Source organism: Rhincodon typus, chromosome 22 (genome assembly GCF_021869965.1).
Source record: "Rhincodon typus isolate 14 chromosome 22, sRhiTyp1.1, whole genome shotgun sequence".
Classification (NCBI taxonomy): domain Eukaryota; kingdom Metazoa; phylum Chordata; class Chondrichthyes; order Orectolobiformes; family Rhincodontidae; genus Rhincodon; species Rhincodon typus.
This window is the reverse complement of record NC_063353.1, coordinates 9,400,130-9,417,937: the sequence shown is the minus strand read 5'-3', so window position 1 is coordinate 9,417,937 and position 17,808 is coordinate 9,400,130. Positions and strand designations below refer to the sequence as shown.

Sequence of the window (17,808 nt, the reverse complement as noted above, 5' to 3'; positions counted from 1 at the left end):
GTATAAAATCATGGCTGATCTGCCCCAAGCTTCAACATGTCAAAAGGAGGAAGTTACAGGGATAAGGAATGGAAAAAAGAGAATGGGACCAATTTCATAGCTTATCAAAGAGCCAACACAGGTATAATGGGCCAAATGGCTTGCTTCTGCATTGTGTCCCTATGATTCCTGTAAATGAAAAGTTTAAAAAATAAGTTATTAAACAATTTGAACAATTTGACTTTGAATTCCATCCAATGATTCAACAGAAACAAGAATGGTTCAATTCAGTACATCACTCACACAGAACGTGTTGAGTGCTTTATTAGTGCAATTCATTTTCTATCATTGACAGTTTGGGTTATCACATACCATTGGACTATGATTAGCCATACATAGTTCTCCATAATAGCAGAAACAGTAAGTCTTTTCCTCACGACCAGTTGATTCTTGCTTATCACGCATTGACACGTCTTTTACCAGTTGTCTACTGGATGTTTTGCCTGTTTATTGTGGTTGTGTTAGAAATTCCAGACTGTGCATTCACAGCATACAGGGAACACTTTGAAGAATGAGGGAACGATTGTACTAAAATAAAACAAAGGATTGCTGATTCTGAAGATCTGAAAAACAGAAATTGCTGGAGGAACTTGTGCTTTTGCACTAGGTCTTCCCCTGCTCACCGGTGCAACTGCCACTCTAACTGCATCAGAAAGTGTTCAACATTGGACGACTTCTGCCATGATGATGAACCAAAGGAAAGAGTAGAAAAGAGCACTGTATGAATGAGTGGCATTCTGCCTTCTGGGTTTTCCCATTCCACAGAAACATTAGGCAAATGGTGCACCTCAATGAAATGGCATTATATTGACCACCCTGTCCCCAGCACCTCAATATGAACAAATGTTTAATCCATGAGGCACTGAGGCCAAATCTGAAGACATTCTTGATAACAACCTGCTGCCAGCACCCAAGGAACGATGCAGATGGTTTATTCAAACTTGTCATTATGTAGGGTATTGTCACTCCAACAACATGAAATTTTGTAGCTTTAAGTGTGTGCATGTTTCTGGTTCCTGTAAATTCACCCATTTGTGGTGACACTAACTTTTGGCAACAGTAAAAAATGGCCAAGATTAGATCAGATCAAAGTGATGCTCATTATGTATCCCTATCGATTTTCATTTCCACTGACGTTAGTTGCAGGGAAAAGTGTCCATGTGTTGAACAATGGACAAATTACTAACAGAGCCATTGTATACAGCAGCTAAAAAAGTGATTCCCGTTGTATTGCTTCCCTGGGAGATGGTGCTGGAGATAACCCAGAGTATGAACTCACACAAAACCTGGTAGAACTTCAATAGCCTGGGTAACACAGAAATGAAGGCCTTTCTTCTCTTGTTCCAATGTTTCATTACTTCTCTGCTGCTAATGATCTATTGCCACATGAACTGCCATTCAGGTCAGTTTATATCTGCTGGAACATGATAAACAAGCTTGGAGCATTGGTGAAAACTAGCACTAAATTACAGAAACTCTCCTTTCCAGACCAAATCAAGATAATTCACAGCTGACTAATTACACAGCAAGTGATAAAAGACATTAAAGTAAGGCTTCACTCAGCAAAATCAATGTTATGCCTTCTGTAGGCTGGAATTGGAAGATTGATGCTCTATACTTGGAACACTCAGTACTGACTGCTCCACTGGCGTTCAAATAGGCTACAATCTGTAATACATCCCCAGCCAGCAGAACAATCTTTTGTTTAGTGTTTATATGCTGGAGAAGAGCCCGTATACTGCTTAATCATGTTGTTTAGCTGAAGCAATATAAAACCAACCATGCATGCACAATCTTGTATGGTGTCCCACTGATATTTGAGTCACAGATTGCAGCTCCAGCTCTTAAAACATCTCCTGGTGGCTGTTCCCAAAACTGTTTGCCTCTCCTCCCACTTTATGCTCCTTTCAGAAATCAGCAGTTATTTGTCATTCTTACAGGGGAGAAAAATGAAGATTTAGTGAATATTATTGGAAGATGTGATGTTGCAGTCTATCACCTTAAGTTCTATCCTGTTCACTAGTTTTGCCAATCTTAGGAACAAGAAAAACTATTAGGAGGAATGCTTGAAGGTGGGTGGACTCAAAGGAAGACAAGTTGTAAGCTTACCTATTTTTCCTAATAGAGATGTTATCACACATCTCTGGAGCAGGTGGAACTTGAACCCGGGCCTCCTGTTTCAAGGGTAGGGACACTACCTCTGCATGATGTAGTGCCACATGAGATCCCCTCAGGTGGTATGTTTAAGAGAGGGAAGAAAATGACTTTCAGATGGCTCCAGATAAAATTATAGCATCACGTAGAAAAGACACAATAGGCCAAATGGCCTTCTTCTCTGCTGGAATCATTCTATCATGGAATCATAGAATGATCTGAAATTCCTGCAATCAGCCCACATTCCAGCTTCTTAATATTTGTAAAGAAATACAAGCTTTGTCTATTGGGATTGGAGGTTGTTGGGAGCAAAGATCACAAACACTGCCTTCACACCACATCGTCCAACCGGGAGATGGTCCTTGCAGCAGTGCACATTGGAGTTGGTGAGGTTCCAATGCAGCTCACTCCCTGAAAACTGCTCTGGAAGTTACAACTTCCAATGGACAATTAACCAGCATCTGGAAGCCTCCAAATAAAACCGACCCAACTCTAAATTAGAGTCAGAGATTTTGGAGGGTACAAACTGCCCTAGCTTGTTAGATACCCAGGAGAATGTAGAGGAATTAAAACTTGCTCTAACTCCGAGGTAGCTACCTAACCTGATCCCCCAACTCACCACTGACACCTCCTCCTACTCCAATTCACACTCAGTGCCACCCACCTCCTCAGACCTAACACCCACTCTGCCAAGCTCAACCTAACACCCACCCTCCCTCGACCTCCTCATGTACAGCAGGCAACACCCTTCCTCATACTGACCCTGTCTCACACCGCACCCTACCACGCCCCCCCCCCCCGATTCCTCATGGACCCAAATTACAGTCCCGCCACACCAAATATGGGTTATTTCCCATCTTAGCAGCACCTCCCGTGATCCCCAGAACCACGGCCCCTGACCAGAACCACCCTGACAGCTCCCGACTGCCACCTGACATGACTCACCTCTGAGCTTTTCACTGTCTTAGCTGTAAACCTACCCAGGCTAACATTTATTGCTCATTCCTAACTGGAATGAAGTGTCAACAAACGTTGCTGTGGGTGTGGACTCACATTTTGGCCAGGCTGGGTAAAGATGGCAAATTTCCTTCTTACAAGCTATTAGTGAACCAGGGCAGCATGGTGACTCGGTGGTTAGCACTGCTGCCTCATGGCACCAGGGACCTGGGTTCAATTCCAGCCTTAGCCATGCGAAGTATACGGTTACAGGAATGGAACGAGGTGGGTCTGAGTGGGAGGGTCAGTGTGGACTTGATGGGCTGAATGGCCTGCTTCTACAGTCTAAGGATTCTATGAATCAAGGTGGATTTTTACAACACTCGGTTATAATGCTAACATTATGCTAACATTTTTTTATTTTGGATTCTTATTAAATGCAAATTTCCCCATCTGCCATGGCAGGATTCAAACGCGTATCCCCAGAATATTAGTTTAAGGTTCTGGAAAACCAGCCCAGCGACTTCAGCAATCTGACACTATCTCCTCAGAGAAAGAAAGCCTGAACTACCCATGTTACAGTAATTGACATCCAAGAGTACAGCAAAGAGGAAGTATTTGGGGAGGGGGGGTCATTAAAGAATTAGTGACTTAGGACCAAGATGAGGAGACTGTTTTTCACTCAGAAGATTATGAATCTTTGGAATTGTCCACCTGACAGAAACCATTGAGTATGTATAAAGTAATGATTTCAAAACACCACTGAGGTAAAGAGATAGGAGGATAGATTGGGAAAAAAATGCACTGAAGGGAATGATCAGCCATGGTCATATTGAGTGGAGGAGGAGGCTCAATTAGTTAAATGGCCTAATACTGCTCCCATGTTACTATATCTGCCTGAGAACATTTCTCCAGTATTTCCTTTTACAAATCCTGCTCTTGTACATGTTTATTTGTTGTTTTCAGCCTGAGGCAAAGGAAATTTTAATACATTAAGCACAACCTGGAAAATTCACTCAAAAACTAACAGCAAATGAAGTCTTTCCACGCTTGCCCATTTTAAAGGAGATTTTGGTTGACATATTTTAAATAGGCTTGTGGCTTAATTAGATGAGGGGACGAAGAACTGTCACATAAATTTTTCAACCAACCTCACACCAATCAGCAGCAATCAGTTCAAGCCTCATGTAGTTTGGGAATTGGTCAGAGACTGAAGGATGTAAAGATATTTATTCCCCATCCCTCAAAGGACTCAATAATACTGAGTCAGCACAAAGTTAATAACAAAATTCCCTGCTCAACCTTCCTCTGACCTGCCACGGAGTCCAGGAGGACGACTGACGGAATTATTGCCAACTGAAATTATTTTTGGCGTGAGAGACCCTGGAATGTTGTAAAAAGAAACCAAATAAAGCACCAATTAATTTCCTCTGAAACGAGCTGGATAATAAGGTCAAGGCTTTCCACCATTGCAATTGCTGGCCCATGATTTTCTGTCTACTTGCATTTTATAGAGGGAAAATTGTCTCTTGTCAAGCTCTAGAGCCAGCTCCCAGCCTGTTAAAGGTAGTGGACACAAAAAGTAAACAAAAAGGCAAATGGATTTAGACATGATCTTAAAGGCATACCACATTTGGAATACTACATTCACTTTCACTCACCAAACCTCAGAAGGTATATATTTAATTTGGAGGAGGAGGAGCGGGGGTAAGCCTGCATATTCACTAGAATGAAGGACTAAACTATGAGGACCGAAAGAACTGTGGATGCCGAAAATCAGGAACAAAAACAAAGTTGCTGGAAAAGCTCAGCAAGTCTGGCAGCATCTGTGAAGGATAAAACAGAATTAACATTTCAGGTCCAGTGACCCTTCCTCAGAAACCTTCAGCTTTTCCAGCAACTTTGTTTTTGTTGTGATTAAATTTGAGGATAGTGTACATGTCTAGTATGTCCTTTGATGAAGATTGAGGTGTTTACCTGAGGTGTTTACAACATTGAAAAGATTCAGTTGGAAAGACTATTGCTTTACTAGACCAGACAAGAAAAAAGGGAACATAATTTTAAAAATATAACTTGGCCATTTAGATGGGAATTCAGGAAGCAGCTCTTTATACTAAGGATAGCAGAAACCTAGAAATCTCTTCCCAAAATCCAGTGGATGCCGGTTCACTTGGAGATTTCAAGACTAGCATAGCTTTTTGTAAAGTGACAGTATCAGGGAATATGGAGCTAATTGAGAGGCTGGTAAAGCAAATTACTCTTGATCTAACTGAATGGCAGAGGAGGCTCAAGGGTCTGAATGCGCTACTTCACTTCTCAAGTTCCTTCAGCAGTTTCTAATTCCATTACAGCTGCCAACTATTCTTTTATGTACTTCAGATATTTCCCCAGAGTAAATACGATCCAATATCTAATGCTGCAGAATATTTTGTTCCCTCATAGCAGAATTTCTCAAGCTGTTGGAAAGGTTTCTGTGTATATTTTTATGAGTCAGTCACTATAAACAAGTGTGTTAAAATGTATTGGTGATTAATCATAAATATTCAGCATTGGTTATAGAGAAGAGATGTGACTGTTTTGACAGACAGTCATTAATGTCTATTTTAACACCAAAAGACTGCTCCTTTGGGAACCATTTCCTCAATCAGAATCACAGAATTCCTACAGTGTGGAGGCAGGCCAGTCAGTCCATTGAATCCACACTGACCCTCCAGACAGCATCACTCCCAGGTCCACCCCTCCACTCTATCCCTGTAACCTTACATTTCCCATGGCATATCCTGAACACAAAGGGTAATTTAGCATGGTCTAACCTAACCTACACATCTTTGGATTGTGGGAGGAAACCGGAGCAAAACCACACAGTTACAGGAAGAATGTGCAAAATCCACACAGACAGTTGCCCAGGAATTAAACCTGGTGCTGTGAGGCAGCAGTGCTAACCACTGAGCCACTCTTAAAGTATGCCCCCTAATTCTACAATCACCAGCCAATGGAATTAGTTTATCTTTGTCTCACCTAGTCTTTTCTTGAAGACTTTGATCAGTTCACTGCTTAACCTTCCTAACCTGGACAAGTTCCTTGACACCACAGGACAATGTAGCATGGCCAATTCACCTAACCTGCACATCTTTGGACTGTGGGAGGAAACCGGAGCACCCAGAGGAAACCCACACAGACACAGGGAAAATGTGCAAACTCAGACAGACAGCGACCCAAGGCTGGGATCCAACACATGTCCCTGGTGCTGCAAGGCAGCAGTGAAAATCTGTTCCACCCTGCAATTATATTGCAGAACTATTCTCAACCTTGTGCTTTTAAAATAAATGCTTGACATTCCAGTATTCCTGATTTTTGATGTGCATTCTGTCCATGAAGAGCAAACTCAAGTGAAGATTATTCTTTGTGTCCATTGCAGGTTATTGAAAGATGCATTGGCAGACTTTCAATTTGAGGGTAGGTACAGCCAGCTGTTAACAGCTGTGCTCTGTTGTTCAGGACAAGCCATGCGAGAAGAATTTGACAAAGAGACCAAGCTTGTCGATAAATTGGCTGAGGTAGCAGAGAAGATCTGGGCAGCTGACCAATCAAAGCGTTCGGTGAGTACCAGCGAGATTTGTCCAAGGGCACCTTTGGTACGTTTTCCTTTCATTCATGTGTTGTGGGCATTGCTGTCTGGGCCAGCATTTATTGTCCATTGCTAGTTGCCCTTGAGAATGTGGTCGTAGTGAGCTGCCTTCTCGAACCACTACGGTCCATGTGCTGAGAGTATCCCTAGCGAGCGAGTTCCAAGCTTTTAATCTGAAGAAATGTCGGTATATATCCACGTCAGGATGGTGAGAGACTTTTGAGGGACTTGCATGTGGTAGTATCTCCATGTATCTACTGCCCTTGTTCACCTAGATAGAAGAGGACTTTGAAAGGTGCTGTCTTACGAGCCTTGGTGACTTTCTGCAATGCCTCTTGGAGATAGTACACATCACTGCTCCTGAGTGTCGATGGTGGAGGGAGTGACTGTTTGTGGATTTGGTGCCAATCAAGTCCTGGATGGTGTCAAGCTTCCTGAGTGTTGTTGGAGCTGCATCCATTCAAACAAGTGGGGAGTATTCCATTACAATCCTGACTTGCGCCTTGTTGTTGGTGGACAGGTAGGGAGTTAATTGCTACAAGAGCCTCTGACCTGCTCTTATAACCACTGTATTTGAATGGTGAGGCCAGTTCTGATTCGGGTCAATGATAACCCTAAGGATGATGATAGTGCGGGATTCAGTGATGGTTCCTTGCCTGGCATTTGTGTGGTACCTGTTTGTCACTACATGTCAGCCCAGGCCTGCATAGATCTTATTGCATTTGGACTTGGACTGTTAAGTATTTGAAGAGTCGCAAATGGTGCTGAACATTGTGCAGTCAGCAGTGAACATCCCCATTTCTGACCTTATGTTGGAAGGAAGATAATTGATGAAACAGCAGAAGATGGTTGGACCTAGGACACTACCTGTAGAACCTCTGCAGAGATGTCCTAGAACTGAGATGACTGGCCTCCAACAAACGCAACCATCTTCCTATACTCTAACTAGCAGTGACTTTCTTCCCTGAGTCCCACTAGGTCCAGTTTTACCAGTGCACATGCAGAGTCAAATGCAGCCGTAATGTCAAGAGTAATTGCTCCCACCTCCACTCTAGGATTCAGCTCTTTGGTCTATCTTTGCACTAAGGCTGAAATGAGGTCAGCAGCTGAGTAGCCCTGGAGAAACTCAAACTGAGCATCAGTGAGTAGGTTATTGCTAAGCAAGTGCTGCGTGATACCACTGTTGACAACCCCTTGCATCATGCACACCCTATGCAAAGGCCATTTACTTGACAACTGATATCAGGAATAAGAGAAAGCCTGTTCACTGCAAACTGAATTACTTTCTTGTTTAATATGAAAACCATATCTGATTAAAATCATCCTTTTTATTAATTTATCAGATACTTTCCCAATCTCCAAGCATTTCCTGCCTCCTCTAGAAGGATTGAGCATATGGACACCAGCTGTTGTCCGGTAACTTGATAACTGGCCATTTACATCCCTTCCACCCATTCTGCTGTGATTTCTGTGTTCATTTGCTTACAGAAGTTGTTCCGAAAGTGTTAATATTATTTATAAGTATTCCACATCAATGCTGGATCCTGGTGAGAGGGAGGGGCTGTGGTGCAAGGACTCTCTTGTCCCAGGGTAGGAATGGATACTTGCAAGGATACTGTCTCCCTGGCAACTGTCACTTTGTCAAGAGAAGCACAGACTCTCAGAGTTCGCAAACTATTCAACAGCATCACAGCTGAGCCTCATGCTGACCTTATCTGAATCCAGCAACGGATACAAGTTGGGAGCAGGAACTTGGACAGACTTTTTCCTTCTTTCTTCCTTGCCTAAATTGTAACTATGTGCAGGCCTGTCCACTACCCCAGCAGAGCTGAGCTAACGGCAACAGGTTCCAGCTTTCTGTGACGATATTCGCAGTGAAGTGAAGACATTTGACAGTGCTCCTCATTGAGGTACACATAGCCGAAATGCTCGCCCTGCACACTATATGGATGGGTTTTCCTACTGAGAGCCATACTTCCCTTCCTGCTCCTCTGTTTCTCCCTGTCGTTCTGTTGCCCAAGCAGAAATGCAGATGTCTGGACTCATGTCTGAGAACAAGTAGCCTCTGCCGAATCCTCAAAGGTGGTACAAAGTCATTCAGGACATGCCACACAATTTGTTGGAGACTTTGACAATTTTGAACACCTCTGGAAACTACCAAATACTTCTAACATAACAGGAACAGCCAATAAAAGTCAATCAGCAACTCAACTAAAAACAATTGACGATTAGTTGGGATAGCTGATAGGGTCTCCTTCCAGTTGCTAAATACATGTTCAGCTATGCAAGGTTAAAAGTGGAAGTTACAGGCTTATCTGCTTACCCTGCATAGTTCCAACAGTAGTATCCTAAAATGTGCTACCATCCTTACCAAAATAGAGTCAGGATCACTAGCAACAGAAATGGTGCATGAGTTGAAGACAAAACAGCATTCAAAGCACTGGAAGCCATAGATACTACAGAGCCAGATTTTGCCCCTCATGGCAGATGTGTTCAGTATTATTTGCTCTTTTCTGCTGCACAACTATCTAAAGCATATAAAAATTCCAATTGTATAAAACTTAAAAATCTGACAGTTCCATGAACTCTCTGATAGCTCTTCCCCATTAAAAAATTCCATATCCATGTTACAATGCAATTACACCATCTCCCCAGCAGAACGTGTACAAGTTCAGACAAATCAACTCTTGTACATAACCTGGGAAAGTTTTGCAGTCTCTTGAGCACAGTTCACTGTTGGGAAATAATGGATCACTGAACTTTTTCTCTGTTTCCCATTGCTGGCATTCTCACTATATGGAAAAGGAATGTGCCCATTTCTTTTCTAGTACATTGGTTGTTTTGACTATTTTGCCAAGGGCATATTTTAGTTCCATTCTTGCATTTGAAATAAAGACTCTTTCTTTTACATGTTACAGACTTTATTAGTGAAAGAGATTGAAGAATTAGACAAATTCTTCTACCAGGAACATGTCTGCCGCCTGCCATTGAATCCTGTATTTGCGGTCAAAGGTATTGATGCCAATGTGAGTTCACATACAAAGAATCTGCGGTTGCCTCATGATTTACTTTTGAATTTGATCTTGGTCACCTGAGGTTCTGGATTTCTGCACAACCCTTAATGTTTTCTGTTTCTTTCTGTCCCCTTAATAAGCAATGTGCAAAAAAAAATTGCCTTTACCAGGAACTGGAAGTCAGTGTTGAAAATCCAAAAGCTTATTCACTTGACTTTAGTTACAACAAGTTCATAAATGTGATTAATTGGGAGTTCTTTGTATGACCACTATTGCATGTTTTATATTTTGGGTTGATGCAGAGAATGACTCTAGTGTCACTATGTGTGTCAGGTATTATTTACTGATTTTATTTGTATATTTTTTATTTAATTTTTATTTAAAATTCTAGTCCATGCTCCAGCTCCATCTTCCAACTCTTTCTTTAGATCTGTTTACTTTTCTTTGAGTCCATACCCAGGTTTAACCAATCAAGGACAGTGAGCATCAACAGTAAAAAGACATACATAGTCAAACACAGAATAAATGAACAGTACGACCACTGGGCCACAGAGCGGCTATTAGAAGCTTTTGTAAAAGGCCATTGGTTTAATATATATTTGAGGTAGTTATTTGAATATAGATAGATCTAATTGATATTGCAGAATTTGATTTTGAAACTTAGTAATAAACAATTGGTGACTTAATTGGATTCTGTGCGATCAGTGGGCAGATTTTAAACTGAAATTAAATTAATTGCATTCTCGTTGGCAGAAGTACATGTGAAATTGCAGCAAGTCTATACAGGTGGATATTATGAGTTGGATCCAGCAGTGATTGGTTTATTGGCCATTGTCTTTCACGACTATTATTGATAGCCTGGTGTAAGTGCATTGTAGGTTGCACAAGAACTAATCACAAGTTTGTAGATGGCACAAAGATTTGTACAGATTTTGGAATCTTAAAATGAGCTAAAACATTGATTAGAAACATGTGGCTATGATGATGAAACAGGCTTACATCTGTGTTAACAATGTGAGCAGGAATAATGCCAAGCATGTATATGTGATGCAGAGTTAGGAGCTTAACAGTGTCAAGTGGAAATAAAACCAAGATGCTGTGGCAGGTGAATCTCTAAAGATTCATGACTGGAATCGTAGAAGTGTTCCAGTGCAGAAGAGGGCATTTGGCCCATCATGCCTGCACCAACTCATTAAATGAGCATCATCACTTAGTGTTAATCTCCTGCTTTTCCCCACACGTGTGGATTATTTTTATCCAAATAACCATCCATATTGTATGCCACAATTCAACCTGCCTCCAACACACTTACAAGCAGAGTATTCCTGACCATAATTACTCACTGAGTGAGAAAGGTTTTCTTCACTTCATCGCTGTTTCTTTTGCAGATCACTTTAAATCTGTGCCCTCTTGTTCTTGTTCAGACCCTTCTTCAGAAATGGGGGAGGGGAAGGGGATTCTGAAATAAATAGGGAGAGAGGGGGAGGCGGATAGAAGATGGATAGAGGAAAGGATAGGTGGAGAGGAGACAGACAGGTCAAAGAGGCGGGGATGGAGCCAGTAAAGGTAAGTGTAGGTGGGGAGTTAGGGAGGGGATAGGTCAGTCCAGGGAGGACGGACAGGTCAAGGAGGTGGGATGAGGCTAGTAGGTAGGAGATGGGAGTGGGGCTTGAGGTGGGAGGAGGGGATAGGTGAGAGGATGGACAGGTTAGGGAGGCGGGTACGAGCTGGGCTGGTTTTGGGATGCGTTCGGGGGAGGGGAGATTTTGAAGCTTGTGAAATCCACATTGAGACCATTGGGCTGCAGGGTTCCCAAGTGAAATATGAGATGCTGTTCCTGCAACCTTCGGGTGGCATCGTTGTGGCACTGCAGGAGGCCCAGGGTGGACATGACGTCCAAGGAGTGGGAGGGGTGTTGAAATGGTTCACGACTGGGAGGTGCAATTGATTAGTGCGAACCGAGCGTAGGTGTTCTGCAAAGCGGTCCCCAAGCCTCCGCTTGGTTTCCCCGATGTAGAGGAGGCCACAACAGGAACAGCGGATACAGTATACCACATTAGCAGATGTGCAAGTGAACATCTGCTTGATGTGGAAAGTCTTCTTGGGGCCTGGGATGGGGGTGAGGGGGGAGGTGTGGGGGCAGGTGTAGCACTTCCTGGGTTGCAGGGAAAAGTGCCAGGGGTGGTGGGGCTGGTGGGGAGTGTGGACCGGACAAGGGAGTCACGGAGAGAGTGGTCCCTCCGGAAAGCAGATAAGGGTGGGGAGGGAAAAATGTCTTTGGTGGTGGGGTCGGATTGCAGATGGCGGAAGTGTCGGAGGATGATGCGTTGGATCCGGAGGTTGGTGGGGTGGTACGTGAGGACGAGGGGGATTCTGTTTTGGTTATTGCGGGGAGGGGGTGTGAGGGATGAGTTGCGGGAAATGCGGGAGACATGGTAGAGGGCGTTTTCGACCACTGTGGAAGGAAAGTTGCAGTCCTTGAAAAACGAGGACATCTGGGATGCCCGAGAGTGGAATGCCTCATCTCAGGAGCAGATGCGGCGGAGGCGAAGGTGTTGGCAATAGGGGATGGCCTTTTTGCAGGAAGGTGGGTGAGAGGAGGTGCACCGTAGGTAGCTGTGGAAGTCGGTGGGCTTGAAATGGATATCGGTTTCCAGGTGGTGGCCAGCGATGGAAACAGAGGGGTCCAGGAAGGAGAGAGAGGTATCGGAGACAGTCCAGGTAAACTTAAGGTTGGGGTGGAAGGTGTTGGTGAAGTGGATGAACCGTTCGAGCTCCTCGTGGGAGCATGAGGCAGCGCCGATACAGTCATCGATGTATCAGAGGAAGAGGTGGGGGACAGGGCCAGTGTAGCTTTGGAAGAGGGATTGTTCCACGTATCCTTCAAAGAAGCAGGCATAGCTTGGGCCCATGCGGGTACCCATGGCCACCCCCTTTGTCTGTAGGAAGTGGGAGGAATGGAAGGAGAAGTTGTTAAGGGTGAGGATGAGTTCAGCTAAGCGGATAAGGGTGTCAGTGGAGGGGGACTGGTCAGGCCTGCAGGACAAGAAGAAGTGGAGGGCCTTTAGGCCATCTACATGGGGAATGCAAGTATATAGGGACTGGATGTCCATGGTAAAGATGAGGTGTTGGGGACCGGGGAATCAGAAGTTTTGGAGGAGGTGGAGGGCATGGGTGGTGTCACGGACGTAGGTGGGGAGTTCCTGGACCAAAGGGGAGAAAATGGAGTCGAGATAAGTGGAGATCAGTTCGGTGGGGCAGGATTTCCTTTGTCTCCGCCGCATCTGCTCCCAAGATAAGGCATTCCACTCCCGGACATACCATGTCTCTCGCATTTCCCGCAACTCATCCCTCACACCTCCTCCCCGCAATAATAACCAAAACAGAATTCCCCTCGTCCTCACGTACCACCCCACCAACCTCCGGGTCCAACGCATCATCCTCCGACACTTCCGCCATCTGCAATCCAACCCCATCACCAAAGACATTTTTCCCTCCCCACCCTTATCTGCTTTTCGAAGGGACCACTCTCTCCGTGACTCCCTTGTCCGCTCCACACTCCCCTCCAGCCCCACCACCCCGGCACTTTTCCCTGCAACCACAGGAAGTGCTACACCTGCCCCTACACTTCCCCCCTCACCTCCATCCCAGGCCCCATGAAGACCTTCCACATCAAACAGATGTTCACCTGCACATCTGCTAATGTGGTATACTGTATCCGCTGTTCCCGATGTGGCCTCCTCTACATCGGGGAAACCAAGCGGAGGCTTGGGGACCGCTTTGTGGAACATCTACGCTCGGTTCGCACCAAACAACTGCACCTCCCAGTCGTGAACCATTTCAACTGCCCCTCCCACTCCTTAGACGACATGTCAATCCTAGGCCTCCTGCAGTGCCACAACAATGCCACCCGAAGGTTGCAGGAACAGCATCTCATATTTCACTTGGGAGCCCTGCAGCCCAATGGTATCAATGTGGATTTCACAAGCTTCAAAATCTCCCCTCCCCCTACCACATCCCAAAACCAGCCCAGCTCGTCCCCCCCTCCCTAACCTGTCCTCCCACCTATCCACTCCTCCCACCTCAAGCCCCACCCCCATCTCCTACCTACTAGCCTCATCCTGCCTCCGTGACCTGTCCGTCCTCCCTGGACCGACCTATCCCCTCCCTAAGTCCCCACCTAAACTCACCTTTACTGGCTCCATCCCTGCCTCCTTGACCTGTCTGTCTCCTCTCCACCTATCTTCTCCTTTATCCATTTTCTATCCGCCTCCCCCTTTCTCCCTATTTATTTCAGAATCCCCTTCCCCTCCCCCATTTTTGAAGAAGGGTCTAGACCCGAAACGTCAGCTTTCCTGCTCCTCTGATGCTGCTTGGCCTGCTGTGTTCATCCAGCTCTACACCTTGTTGTCTCAGATTCTCCAGAATCGGCAGTTCCTACTATCTCTGTAACAATTTTAACCCCTCTTGTTCTTGTTCCTTTTACGACTAAGGGCAGTTTCTCTCTAACTGTTATAGCTGGCCCACTCATGATTTTGAAAACGTCTGTCAAATCTCCCATTAGCTTTCTAATTAGCCTTCTGACGAGTGCCACAAGACTATTGGAAAAGCAAATACAGTAGATGGTATGATGTACTCTCAAGACGATTAAATACAAAACAAAGGATATTATACTGTCCTTGAATCAGACCATGATTTAGACTCTAAATATGCAGGAGTTCGAAATGTTTTCAAGGAGGAACACTAGACTGATAGTTAGTGTAAAGACTGTTACTTCCAATGAATGTCAGAGAGTGTAGGGGTTGCATTTTTTGGAGGTGTGAATTGGGAGTAGAGAAATTTCCCGGCATCACTATCCTGCTTCCATCCCAGTAACACAGTTAGTGGGATTTTCATCAGGGAGAGCTGGGATCAAATTCTTTCCCCACCAATATGGAGGAATGGAAGTGTAGACAGAGGCTCATGCTGATACAGCATTCCCTTAGTACTGCATTGAAGTGTAAACCCAGATTAACTGCTGAAATCCCAGGTTTGGGTTTGCAACCACAGTGGCTTTGAGATGAACAAACTAGCAAGGAAGTAAGCTGACACTTAACTGGAAAAACTGGAAGGGTAAGGTACTTAACCATAGTTTCTTCTTTTTATTATTTAGGGAGTGGCACATAAGTGAAAAGCTCCTCTAATATTCTGGCTTAGTCAGCGTTTCAGAAATCAAAAACAGAACAAAAGGCAGCTCTGAGGGGATGTCCTTTTGTTGTTCTGTGGAATCAAGCTGCAGGTGTTTATGACATTGAGAAACATGATTAAATATTAGGAATCAGTACTTTCCTTTATATGTCCTAGTGTGATGCGTGCACAGAATTTAGTGCAGGTTAGTGTATGAGCAGCAGAGTTTCCAATGTGCTCAAGTTTAACGGAGAGTGAGAGATGGAAACTGGCCAGAAAAACAATGGAATTGTCCAGCCTAAAAGTAACAAAATCATGAAAGAGCATTTCAGCAGCAGATGCATTGAAACAGTGAGAGAGGCAGGTACCTTTACAATGGGGGAATTGATGGAGGGACAAAGTGGGAAGCTCAGGTTTGAGTCAGATAAAAAAAAAGGCATGTTCCTCATATTCATCCCTCAAGTAATAGCACTACAGGAAAACAAAACTGCTAATTTACCTTTCCCAAACTGAGTGTGGTATTTGCCTCCTAAATATTGACTGCATTTCTAAAGTATTGTGGAGTACTTTGTCGTGTCCTGGAAATATAAAACACTATATAAATAAAAATTCCTTCTTTTAATTGTTGTAAAAATCACTGGTTTGTTCCCTTATTCTTTGATGGAATGTGGACACCACTGACAAAGCCAATATTTGTTGTTCACAACTGCCCTTGAAACTAAATGGTTTTGCTGAGCTATTTCAGACGACAATCAAAAGTCAACCACATTGCTGTGGATCCAGCATCACATGTGGGCCAAACTAAGTAAGGATGCAGATTAGTAGGAACTGCAGATGCTGGAGAATCTGAGATAACAAGGTGTAGAGCTGGATGAACACAGCAGGCCAGGCAGCATCAGAGGAGCAGGAAAGCTGACGTTTCGGGCCTAGACCCTTCTTCAGAAAGATGGGATTTTACAGCTAACAATTTTCATGATCACTGGTACAGACGTTGAAATCCACCTCACTGTCAACCTGATACACATTCTGATCATCCAGAACCATCTGAGATCCCTTGGGTAGCTTCAAAATCACCAATCCCCCTTACTGGGATTAGTCTTAAGTACTGATACCACATAGGATGGAAGGTCCTTGTAGTGATTGTAATGAGGTCAGCCAGGTGGACCTCATAGAATATGAGTTCCTTGATTGGGGCTGTTAATCTGGTCCAATCGGGGAGCCCTGGCTAACAGATATAAACAGGAGTGTCAGAGGTTCTGTTCACTCTCGTAGCTGGCTCTAAGGAAGCCGGACCGTGCCAAGTACCATGCATGTGTAAATAAAAGGGTGATTTGGTGACAGGATACTGGCCTCTCTGGAGTTACTTCAGTCCTCATGAAGTCTTAGGCAAAATATAGGCTCAACTTCAATAAATAGTAAAGGTTTATTACACAGTACTTAATAATTATTTACATTGTATCTGAGATGCATGATAATGTCTTGTGAGACTACCTGGTTCAACATAAGAGCAAGTACACATTTCTGTTGGCTACATAGACTTAGCACTAAAACAACAGATACAAAATGCCTTTTGATGTTCCCAGGATCAGTCCTGTCTACCCTGATAGGCAGAGCTTATTTTGTTGTCAATTAACCCTTTCAGGTACTAACTATCTTATATAACAGTCACCATTACTGTGATTAGCTTTATGGATATTTTCTAATCAAACTGTTGTGCTTTATGTTCCAAATTTCTTAATCGAGTGTAAGTTCTACCAGCCAGCATGGTGGGATCTAAACCCAAGACATTAATCTGGGTTTCGGATTACTCGTGATATTACCCCCACTCTGCTATTTCAACATGAATGTGAATGAACAGCAAAGTAATTCAGAGATAGTAGGAACTGCAGATGCTGGAGAATCCGAGACAACAAGGTGCAGGGCTGGATGAACACAGCAGGCCAAGCAGCATCATAGGAGCAGAGAGGCTGACGTTTCGGGCCTCGACCCTTCATCAGAAAAGGGGGAGGGGAAGGGGGTTTTGAAATAAATAGGGAGAGAGTGGGAGGCGGATAGAAGAGGGATAGAGGAGAGGATAGGTGGAGAGGAAACAAACAGGTCGAAGAGGCGGGGATGGGGCCAGGAAAGGTGAGTGTAGGTAGGGAGTTAGGTAATTCCACTGTGTTTCCTTGTGCAACAAATACCCATCAACTAAAAAATACACCAGTGGTAATGCAGCACTCCTTCACTGAAGTGTCACCCTAAATTTCGGATTTGGGTCCACTTCAGAATTTGAACTCACAATGTTGTGGCTGAAATAAATATGTTACCATCTGAGCCAAGACTAGCAGAAAATTGAATAGATTTATCTTTCTGATTGATCAATGCCATTTTTGTAAAACACCCAAAACCTGTCTGAGTCTAAATCTTATCAGAGTTCCAAACTGCAATTTAAATCATTTACACCTCTCCGTTCTCATCAAATCTGACACATTATTTACTGAAAGGGTTAAGTTATCACATTCATCCGATAAAATGGTTTGCTGATTTTTAAATTTGACAACGAATTGAAATTTAATGTAGAATGAAGTGAATTTAATGATCCACATTCTCTGGTGTCTGAAACTTGTCACAAGGGAAATAAATTACAAGTTTGTAATAGCCTTAAGGTCTGCGCTTACAGCAAAATTACTTGAGCCCCACTGCCTCAGCTCTCAATCTTGGATAGCAAGCAGTCGAACAAAATAATTTGTTAGTTGTTTAAATGAGGCACTTTGCTGCGATTAGCTTGACATAGTGATTCAAAACACAGAAATCTCAAGATCCAATGCTTTTCACATGCACTCAGGAATTGTTTCTATAGAAACATCATATGAACCAGTGCAAAATGAT

At 43.8% G+C, this 17,808-nt stretch overlaps 1 protein-coding gene across 1 annotated transcript in view; it reads left to right on the top strand.

Annotated features, from left to right (window-relative positions):
* The window catches only part of LOC125485812 (phosphatidylinositol 4-phosphate 3-kinase C2 domain-containing subunit beta-like), a 140,991-nt gene that overhangs the window by 85,951 nt on the left and 37,232 nt on the right, over positions 1–17,808 (top strand). Inside the window, exons 17-18 of the mRNA XM_048610566.1 lie at positions 6,548–6,728; positions 9,676–9,783. Coding sequence (XP_048466523.1) covers positions 6,548–6,728; positions 9,676–9,783 — 289 coding nt within the window. The remainder of the gene's footprint in view (positions 1–6,547; positions 6,729–9,675; positions 9,784–17,808) is intronic.